At 51.9% G+C, this 11,078-nt stretch overlaps 1 protein-coding gene across 2 annotated transcripts in view; it reads right to left on the reverse strand.

Annotated features, from left to right (window-relative positions):
* CACNA1B (calcium voltage-gated channel subunit alpha1 B) overlaps positions 1–7,084 on the reverse strand; it is a 298,976-nt gene extending 291,892 nt beyond the window's left edge. For both annotated transcript variants that reach the window (XM_053961845.1, XM_053961844.1), the window contains exons 1-2: positions 6,825–7,084; positions 3,423–3,528 (exon numbers count right to left, since the gene is read on the reverse strand). In XM_053961845.1, the coding sequence (XP_053817820.1) occupies positions 3,423–3,528; positions 6,825–7,084 (366 nt within the window). The remainder of the gene's footprint in view (positions 1–3,422; positions 3,529–6,824) is intronic.
* Between the last annotated feature and the right edge of the window lie 3,994 nt (positions 7,085–11,078).

An 11,078-nucleotide genomic window follows, 5' to 3' on the forward strand; every position in this document is an offset into this window, starting at 1 on the left:
CAAAACACCCGAGGGAGCCGAACACCCCGAGCCTGCAGCGAACATCCCACAGCCCCTCTGGTGTGGAAGAGGTTTTACAGCGACTTCTGTGAGCCAGGGAGAAGTTTGATCAGAGGATCCACATTCACCTCTGGAAGAATTTCCTACCAAGGTCATTGACATAGAAACCAAGAAAGAAAGAGGGATAAATAAGAGAAACCTGCCACTGCCTGTTCCAATGAGCACTTGGTTTGTCTCTCGTGACCAATGAGTAAAGTGTAAACTTCTGAGTTTTGTAAGAATGTAGAAAAGCATGCAGGCTGGAATAAAAACAGTTTGAAGCCTTCTGAAAATGCAGTGTTGCTTTGGATTGTGACCATCTCAACTATGACACTCTGGTGCCTTCCAGCAGAGCCTGCCCCACGGCACGGCAGGGCAGAAAAGAGATTTCCTGTCCTGCAAGTTCTGAAATCATCACTGTCCTTCTAGGAGAGGTCTCCTGGAGCTCCTCGTGGGAAACTGAGCAATTAGGAAGAAGACAGGAAGAGAAGGAGGTCTCAGTGTGGACAGCCAAGAGCTGAGCAAGGTGAGCAAGGTACCCACAAGGCCACTGGGGGCTGGGATGGGAAGTTCCCATTCCCACATTTGGAGCTCTCACCAGCAGGCTCTGGGCTGCTCAGAACAGCTCCCTCGGCATCTCTGCAGCCGCATCACTCCCGTGTGCACAAACAATGCAATATTCTTTGGGATAGAGGGACTCTGACCCCACAGCCCACGGGGTGGAGATGGACATTGTTCCATCCTGGATCCAACCTGTTCCACTGGACAATTCCTGGTGGGAGGGAAACATTCCCAGCATCCAGAGCATGTGAGACTTCCAGCTCAGAGCAGGAAAGGGCCTCGGGGTAGGTCAGTCTGCGGCTGGTAGGAGAATGAGTTTATTCCTCGTTTGATGACCGAGGAGCTGAGCCACTCCTCCAGTTCACCACTAAATGCTCTGATCACCAGGCTGGTGCTTTCTCAGAGCCCTGATTTTGACCAGAATTTCCAGCCCAGAGCCAAGTAATGCTTTTCTATACATTCTGAGAATACTCCTAACTCAGACATTCAAAATCTTGGACTATTGTATGTGCTGAGACATGTGCTCAGTTAACCCTGTCTGACAATAACAGGAGCGCAGAAAACAGCCCGGTGAGATTGCACTGCAGGATCATATCCTGGGTCTTGGGGAGATAAATAGAAGAAAATTTTGATTAAAAGACAAAAATAATTAAAATATTTTCATGGGCTCCTCCCTTTTTTCCTCAGCTTTAACAAACAGACAACCTTATAATAGTTTTTCTTTGTTTCTGTGGAACAAATTATCTGGGCAACTTCAGTTTTCCTTCAACAACTCTGCCAACATCTCCCAGTCACAAAAGGCTTATGATGTGCACCTCATATCTTTAATATCTGATTAACTATTCACTGATGATCTCAAATTTGGAGATTTTAATGAATCCAGGAGAAAAAAAAAAGGCATATCCATTAACCATTGCCCAAAAAAAGACCAATTCCATTCCTGCTAAAGACAGCAATAAAGCACCTGCTGTTCTGCATGGACTTAGAATTTGGCTTAACAAACCTGAAAATGTATGGGAAATGTATGGGAACGTTTCCCCACTGTGGTTTAACACGGATTTGTAACATTTTCGATGAAACAGCTTCCAGTTTATAGAAGTAGCAGGAGAATTCTAAAGAGGCTTCACTTTGAAAACTAGAATACAGTTTTTCTTACTCACAATGCTTATTCTTTCCAGCTTACGTTGAAAATAAAAAGTATTTCATGACTTGTAAAGATTCTCAGTGCTACTCTATGAAAAATCACTTTATATTTCAGAGTTACAAATGTGCTGTAGTTAAAATGGCTTCAGGGTATCTGGATCAAACATAACAGTGTTTGGGACAAAAATGAGGGGTTAATTCTTCCTTTTTCTCCGAGGCAGAGCCAACAGGGCAGAGATTGTGCATTTAACTCACACAGCTCTCTCGCACTGCTCGGTGGCAATGCCAGTGCCCCCCTTTGGAACGATTCAGGCGGGATCTGAAGGTGTGTGCGCTGTAAAATGGAATTAACAGACTGGGGAAAAGGACAGTAAAATGCCTCTAGGATTCCCTTACAAATCAAGGGATACAGAGAAACATAAAACCAACATGAACCAAAGGATTGCCAAGCCAGAACCTCCCTGAAACTGCTTTTCCTGATGTTTATAACCATGGAAGGCACTTTCCCAGCTCAGTCCTGGCTCTGAACCTGTGCTTTGCTCACATCCCCAGGCTGGCCTTGCCAACCAACCCCAAAGCACAGAAAGACAGGTTCAGTGGCAGAAAGATCTACTTACAGTCATTGATTCATTTTATCCTCGTGTCTTCTTAATTAAAAAGAATTCCAACAGAGAGAGAAACAAGCCCCATGCAGGAGGACAGCCGGCAGGAGTGGGTCCATTTCCAAACCAGCACCAAATTCTGACCCTGACTCTCCAGACTGCTCACTCACACACTTTTTCCTTCTTCTGGAGAATGAGATTCTGAGAGTGGCCCACTGCTATGGGCCATCCTTGGGAACTGCAGCAACCACTATTCAGAGGCTCTTGTTTCTGGCAGCAAGCCTAATGTTATCTTTGTTTGCATAATATAGCATCAACATGGAAAACACATATGGATCCCTATTTATCCATCCTTTGAACATGCACCAGGATTAATGCATTTGGGCATGCAAGACGTTCCAGATCATTAAAAGTAGGAGAAAAATCAAACCAAGAATTACACAGTTTTCCTACAGGGATGATAAATGGGAGAATTATTTTGAAGCTATTCTTCTATTTTCTTTTGAAATAAGGTAATTGGACTCATTACCATAAAGCCTGCGGGTAAATTATTTTTCTCTGTAAGCTGGTTGCAATTTTTTCTTTTTTTTTTTTTTTTTTTTTTTTTTTTTTTTGGAAAGGAAGTGTAATCATCTGAACCCAAAGTTTGCTTTGAAGGATCTGTGCTGTGGCAGGAAGAGACACACAAATCCTAAAAGGTTATTCTGTTCTACCACTCACTGGGAAAATTAAAATGACAAAGAAGTTCATTTGATTCCAAAGATAATTCTAAGCATTCCTGTCCTGGTTTAGAGACAACCTAAGTTTGAAGCCCTTCTGATCATAACACAAGGTCCAGCTCTCTCCCGTGGCTGGGCAGGGCTGGCTGGAGTGATGAAGCATTCTTGTGCAGATGGGATCGGGAGGGGACAGTTATCCTTGCTGTGACAGATTTTTTCTGATTGTCAGATCAATGCCTGTCTTTTTACGTGTGGATCTTTAAAATAGATCCAAACACTCCCAACACTCAGTGGCCGACTGCTTTTTGTATTAGACCAGGAGAAAAAAAAAAAAAGAAAATGAATGAATGCAACTCACCAATCTCTCTGACATCGGTGTCTTGTCTCCATCCGGCAAATGTTGTTCCAGAGCCAGCACAATACAATTGGCTATGATTGTAGCTAAAATCATGTATTCAAATGGAGTGGGGACCAGAAGTTAAAGAAGACACTGGACAATGCAAGAAGAACCCCATCCAAATTCTGTTTCTACCCACAGAGTTGCATTAATTGAGCATTCTAAGATTTCTTATAATTTTTTAAGACATTTGGTCTCCTTGACTTCCTCGGTTCTTTCTGGGGTGTGTTTGGAAGAGAAGTAGGAAATTGGCACTTCTTTAAGAGAGTTAGAGACTCACACAATCTGAGCTGCTCAAGGAATCCAGGAGCAAGAAAGCAAAAGGTCCAAAGGAAATAAAAAACTATTAATACATATTGATTTTCAATGAGATTGATAAGCTAAATTGCCTCCAAATAGATTATACATCTAAACACCATCTGCTGAATTTTCTTCAGAAACATTTAACTTCAGCACATGGTGCAAATAAGTGATGGGCACGAAAAGTTCAATTTAGAGTACCGACCCAGGTCTAAAACATGAATTACTGCTCAATTGCAATGCCTGCTCTCAGTGAGAATAAAACCCTCAGCGCCCTTTTGTGATGCAGGAGGGAAGTGGGGAGGGAAAAGAATCCAAATCTGGCACCGGGTGCCCCCTTGCTCTTTGCCACCATCTCCCACCCTGAGCTGTGCCGAGCCCCAGCTGTCCCAGGGTGGAGCCACGGGCGGCAGCGGGGGCTGAGGACAGGCGATGGCTCCGCTCAACACCACGGAGAGATGGAGCCAGACCACGGAGAGATGGAGCCAGACCACGGAGAGATGGACCCAGACCATGGAGAGATGGACCCAGACCACGGAGAGATGGACCCAGACCACAGAGAGATGGACCCAGACCATGGAGAGATGGGCTCAGCACCACGGGGAGATGGGGCCAGAACCATGGAGACATGGAACAGCACCATGGAGAGCTGGAACCAGCACCATGGAGAGATGGAACCAGCACCACGGGGAGATGGGGCCAGCACCATGGAAAGAGGGACTCAGCACCGCGAAGAGATGGACCCAGACCATAGAGAAATGGAACAAGCACCATGGAGAGATGGGCTCAGCACCACGGGGAGATGGGGCCAGCACCATGGAGACATGGAACAGCACCATGGAGAGCTGAAACCAGCACCATGGAGAGATGAACCCAGCACCGCGGGGAGATGGACCCAGCACTGCAGGGACATGGGCTCAGCACCGCGGAGAGCTCAGCTCAACGCCATGGGGAGCTCCTCTGAGCACAGCGGAGAGCTCAGCTCAGCACCAGGGACAGCGCCGAGCCGCGCCGCAGACACAACAACCCTGGAGGGCTCAGCTCAGCACTCGAAGAGCTCGGTTTGGCAGCGTGGAGAGATTGGTTCAGCATCGCGGGGAGCTCCGCTCAGCATCGTGGTGAGCCTGGCTCAGCACCACCATCAGCTCAGCTTAGCACCACAATGAGCTCAGCTCAGCACCGTGGTCAGCTCAGCTCACCACTGGTTTCAGCCTGGTTTCAGAACCGTGGTCAGCACAGCTCAACACCGTGATAAGCTCATCCCAGCACCGTGATCAGCTCAGCTCAGCCCTGTGGCCAGCCTGGCTCCAGAACCATGGTCAGGGTAGCTCGACAGCACGGTCAGCTCAGCTTAGCACCACGGTCAGCCCAGCTTCAGCGCCGTGGTCAGCTCAGCTCACCACTGTGATCAACCCGGCTTCAAAACCGTGGTCAGCTCAGCTCAACACCGTGATAAGCTCATCCCAGCACTGTGCTCAGCTCAGCTCAGCATCACCATCAGCTCAGCTCAAGCACTATGGTCAGCCCGGATACAGACCCGTGGTCAGCTCGGCTCAGCACCGTGGTCAGCTCGGCGCAGCACCACGGTCAGCTCAGCTCAGCACCGTGGTCAGCCTGGTTTCAGCACCGTGGTCAGCTCAACCCAAGGCCGCGGACAGCGCCCGGCCCCGCCCGCCCGCCGGCCCCGCCGGCCCCGCCGCTCCGGCGCGGGGAAGCGCCGGTGGCTCCGCCGGTCCCGCCGGCTCCGCCGCACTGGGGGTCCCCTCCCCACATCCCCCGGAAAGATGCAGACGAATCGCCCAAGAGGCAGGGAAGGGAAAGCCTGAGTCTACCCGTGCAGTCAAGGCGCTGCTCTGCCTGTCACAGGGGGTTTGGGGCTTGTTTATCCAGACTTAAACGCAGGGAAGGAGAAATGGATGAGGAAATGCAGCAATCGCTGGGATTGTATAATATGGACAGAAAGATCAATACGTGTTTGTGTGCGTTCGGGGAGAAGGGAAGTGCATTGACTCCATTGGTGTATTTTTCCTGTTAGCCCCTCAGGAAGTGAAAACTGGGGAAGTCTAAGCAGGAGCTGGCCTGTGTGGCAATTGAAAGTGTTGCTAGGAGGCTGGGAGGAGGCCCTGCTGCTGTTAGCTGAGGATTAATAGGGGTGTGATATGAAATGAAAAGAAAACAACGGGCTCCCCTGAGACCCCCAGTGTAAAGCACTCCTGTACACACGCACACAAAATCTGCTCCCTGGGAGCCTCAGCCTGCTCCCCTCTGCTCACGGCTTACAACCACCATTCCGAGCAAAGCCCCCTTCTCACTGCAGCTCACTTGGCCTGGGAGCTGGGTCTCAGACAGAAAGCATCTGCCCCTTTCACAGTACAGCAGATGATCCCTCTCCCCACTTACTGCCTCCTTCTGCCACAAGGTTTTGCTAATTTTAATTTTTTTTTCAGGCAGCCTAAGCTTAGGCTATGCACCTAATCGAAGTGCCGTGATTCATGTTGATTCGAATGGATTCCGGAGGGGATGTGCTAAAACCGAGCTGCAATGATTGCATTCCTGGGATTTACCTGGGCTCTCAATGTCCCCTACTATCAATGCAGCTTCAGTGCTAAGGTGTCACCATTTTTATCCCACATTCCATCTTCTATTCACAGGAAGACAGAAGAGTTGAAAGGCTCCAAGATGGAAATAAAAATCAGGATTCACGGGCACGAATCTCACAGAACCTGACTTGAATTGTAGGAAATGTCAATCCATGCACCTGTACATCTCACCCCTAAAGACACCCTGACATGGCTTACACACCCCTGGCATCAAGCACACCAAAAGGACCCTCGGTGCTCCCACAGAAGCTATTCCCTGATTCCCATATTCCCATATTCCCACTGCCACAGCCATGCATCATGTCGGGCACACGGCTCCCCGGCACACACACCCATGGCACAGCCCGATCACACCGTCTGCAGCAGCAGCAGACACTCGCCCTGCGCTGCCTGGAGGGGTCTCTGCCCCTCAGCCTCCCTCTCCCCCTCCCCACCTCCCCCCGTGCCCACCCTGAAAGGATATGGCCACTCTGTTATTCGCTTGGCGTATTTCCGTATAACATTATCTTCACTGAAGATGAAGAGGGATCTGTTGACTGTGAAGCAGTTCTGTTTGACAGGGATGGGGTTGTAGAGAGCCATAGTCCTGGCTCTCTGAGCCATCGACTGTTTATACATCCTTTGGCCGGCTTGGGGGCCACCTTGCCGGCTGCTCCCTCTTCCAGCCCCGGCCGGCCCTCCACCTCCATAGCGGGTTGGCAGATCATCCCCAAACCGAGCCATCCTCGCAGTGCACGGAGCCGGGCGCTACAATCCAAACTGGCAGCCGAGGCGAGAGGAAGACGCATCACAGCGCGCAGCACTTCTCCCTCCGGGGGCTTCAGTTGCGGGATCGGGATCGATCGAGGCAAAAATAGATCGATATATAATAAAACAAAAAATATCCCTTTTCCTTCCTCCACCCCCTGCGCTTCCCCGCCGCTGTGGCTGCCCGGGGGTAGGAGGAAGGCGCCGGGGCTCCGCTCACCTCCCCGCACAGGTGGCGTCTCTCCGGCCCGACCTCATGGCCGGGGCGGCGGGGGGTGGCCGCGGTGGCCGCGGTCCCTTTGGCGACGGGGCGCTGGACTGGGAAGGGGCTGCGCTGCTGCCGTGCCCGCCGCGGGAGCGCTCCGCCGTGCCCAACCCAGCCCGGCACGGCTCCGGCACGGCCCGGCCCCGCTGCATGTGATGCCCAGAGCCAATCGGCCGCCGCGGCTCCGCCCGCTCCAGTCACCGGCACCGGGGGGCGGGCGGGGAGGGAGGAGGGAGGATGGAGCCGGCCCGGCCCGGCCGCCGCCCACCCCGGTAAATACGGCGGAGCCGCGGCCACTCCCCGGGGGAAGGAGGGCTCGATCCCCCCCCGCCCCTGCGCAGCGCTCCGCGGGCGCGCAGAGCCCCGGCCGGGGGTGCCGCCGCTCGGATGGGTGGGGGGCACAGGCGAGGCAGCCCCCGCGCCTGCGCGCCGCTGCCCAGATGTGCCCTGCCCAGATGTGCGCTGCCCAGATGTGCCCTGCCCAGATGTGCCCTGCCCAGATGTGCGCTGCCCAGATGTGCCCTGCCCAGATGTGCCCTGCCCAGACGTGCACGGCCCAGCTGCTGCCCCCGCGGGTGCCCCGAGCCGCGGCGCGGGCAGCGCTGGGCAGCGCAGCTCCCGTCCCCCCGCCGGTGCCCTCAGAACCCCGCGGACGCCGAGAGTGGGGGTGGGGGGGTCACAGTGTGAAAGGGGGTGCGGGGCGAGGGGTGCTCAGCTGGCAGCCCCCGGGGGCTCGGGGCTGGGCACGGGCGGATGCGGGGCGGGGGATGCGGTCCCCGCAGCGCTCCGGGCGCTGGGGCGGTGCGGGGATGTGCGGCACGGGCTGGCTGCAAGCGGAGCTGCGCCCTTCTGCACAACTTACTTTGTTTCTCCTTGGTTTGAATGACTCCTGCAGAGCGCTGGATACCTTTAATCCTGTATTTATGGACGAAATCCTTTAATCCTGTTTATTCCAACACCCTCTGTTGCTTCCCTCCAGCACAAGTCAGAGAGATAACTCCTCCTTGTTCCTGGAGCGCCGCACGGCAACAGTCACTGCAGTAGCTGGCGAGGAAATGCTTTTGCATTTTAGGCTAAATTTGGGGTAGAAACTATTAACTTTGAGAAGGGACCCTCCGGAGAAGTCAAGGCTGTCAATAGGGGGACATTTGCACTTGCTCCACAGCAAGGAAAGCCTGGACTCTGCCGCTAATGTGTTTTTTGCCTTAGTCATCCAAGCTCAGTGCAAAACCAACCCACCGAGCAGGCAAGCCTGGAGCAATAACATCTGCTGGCTTCAGGAGCCAGTCAGAGGGCTGGCAGCAGCCACAAGTGACACAAATGAGGTCTGGCAAGACGCAAAGGGTGACTCTCCGGAAGGAACTGGCTCCTTACGCCGGGGCTCGGTGTCTGAAGGGCTCTCGCACACTGCAGCACAGGCAGGAGACGCTCCCGGAGGCGGCACCGGCAGCCGAGGGGAGCCGGCAGCGGCTCTGAGGCACGGAAAACAGCGAGGGAAGGAGGTGAATCACATCCTGCTGCCTCCAGGGTCGCACGCAGCAGGAACCGCCAGCCCCCGACACCGACAGAGGTCTGCGAGCCCTGCGGAGCAGGGCAGCGAGAGCAGCTCCAGGCTGGAGGTTGCCTTCCCCTGCGATTGCTGGCAATGCAATAAAAGACCTTTTTCCCCTCCCCAGGTTTGGGTAATTTGCAGATCAAGCTGAGGGCTGGAGTCTTCGGGAAAAACTTTGCCCGGAGACAGATGCTGGAGTGGTTCAGCATCCCTGTTCCACTCAGACAGACCCTGGGCAGAGATTCGAACGAGTGTTTCCTCCTTGGATCTTCACCCCTGAGCACTGCTGAGCTGATCCACACAAACGGGAAAGTTCCCTTATTTTGTGGATGGAGAAGGAGGGTGCAGGGAGCTCTTCTTTTTTAAAAATTTTCCCTAAAAACCGTTTTTATCCTCACTGCATTGTATCCTATGATGGATTTATCTTTCACCTGAAAGTCAAGTTTCCTCCAGCTGACATATTTACTCATTTCATTTTTATTAAACTTATTTACTTAGTGGTTTATTTTTTCACTTTTGTGCTTCTGGCCACTATATCTCCTACATCTTTTTTCAGTGAAAAAACCTGACTTTTTCTCAGTGACTAGAAAAAGAAATGTCATTTTCAATAACCCCTCACCTCTCCAGATGGAAATCAGTATATGGAGAAAAAAATACATTGCTTTCCACAAATCTTCATCCTCCTGTGCTTACAGAATCAGGGGGATGGATGACACAACAGCTCTAAAAAGAAAAAAAAAAAAAAAAAAAAAAAAAAAAAAAAAAAAAAAAAAAAGCTGTCTTTTGCATCAGGTCTTATTGAGAATCAGGGAAAATCTTGACCTCCACATCCTCTTCTCTCCTCCTACAGCCACCAAACCACTCTGCCTCTCCCAGAACAAACTCCCCACCACAGCATTGCAGTGAAATCAGCAGCCAGGGCAGTGGGGGTGTTTGCGACAGTGAGAAAATGATGTGAGCGTGTCATGAGGATGCTCTGTTAAACCAGTTTGCCCTTTCCTCAATCTGCATGCTCAGGGCTTTTTTCCTGGATTGTTTTTTTTCACACCCTAAGGAAGATCACACAGACCTTAAGCATTGAAAGCCTTAAAGAAGAGAAGGAGATTGCAATTGCAAGGATTATTTGGCTTTTAGAGGGGAAGCGTCAGGATTTAGTTGGGCTTTTTAAGATTAGGAGAAAAGCAGGGGAGTTAAGAGAAAGCAAAAAATTTGGAGCACCGAAACAGGTCAGACATCCATAATCTCCCATTACGGGAGGGCAAAGAGCATTCCATGGAAAATTCTAAAAAAGGACTCGGTCATGAGTGACTCCTCCTCACAAGCCCCGAAGACAGAGGTGAGTAAATCTCTCTGCTCTCCAGCACTGCTTAGCAAGGAGCCTTCCTCCCCCCTGAGCAGCTTTGCCAGGCAACCAAGCGTTTCCCTGGACTTTCACTTCCATCCCAAGCCTGAGGCAGGTGACTGGGCTTAATGGAGCAGCAGTTCCATCTGGCAAAAACAGCCAGGGCAGAGAAAATGGCCCAGAGTGGCAGGATGCTCCCGGGACATTGGGACCATGGCAGGCACACGTGGTCTGTGTTTGCCCCGGCACGGCAGCTCCCAGGAGCTGCTGGGACAGTCTGGATCCATCTCTGGAAGGGTTTCTGGGGAAATCAAAGTGAATTTCCAGCTTGCTGTGCTCCAGAGGCAGCAGCACAGGCTTCCAGCATGAGGGACAGTGGCTAAAATTTAGGGACACAGCCCCAACATCCCCCTCTGAGCAGGACAGAGTGGGGACGTTTGCAAAAACAGCAGCAGGAAAGAAGATTTCTTCCTTTAAGAGAGGAAAGGACTCCCACCACGCCCTGACTTCCCTGGACCCTGCCCTACACCTGGAGTAGCTTGGAGGGAAGGTCAAAGCTCTCCAGAATGCCTTTTGTCCAGGTGAGCTCGGGGAACTGCAGCTAGGCTGTTATCTATTCAGAATTTGCAAGGCTGAGGAACAGAGGAGCCTTTTCAATCCCATCTTGAGGCTCTGGATCCAGGGTAATGCCAAGCAGAGCAGCTCCCAGGAGCACATTTCCTTTAAAAATAAACAAACAACACAGGCTGCACATCTCCTTCCAGCCCGCAGGAAGGTTCAGAGCTTCAGGCCAAGAAAAGCAGCTTCCCAA

The sequence above is a fragment of the Vidua chalybeata genome, chromosome 21, assembly GCF_026979565.1.
Source record: "Vidua chalybeata isolate OUT-0048 chromosome 21, bVidCha1 merged haplotype, whole genome shotgun sequence".
NCBI classification, from domain to species: domain Eukaryota; kingdom Metazoa; phylum Chordata; class Aves; order Passeriformes; family Viduidae; genus Vidua; species Vidua chalybeata.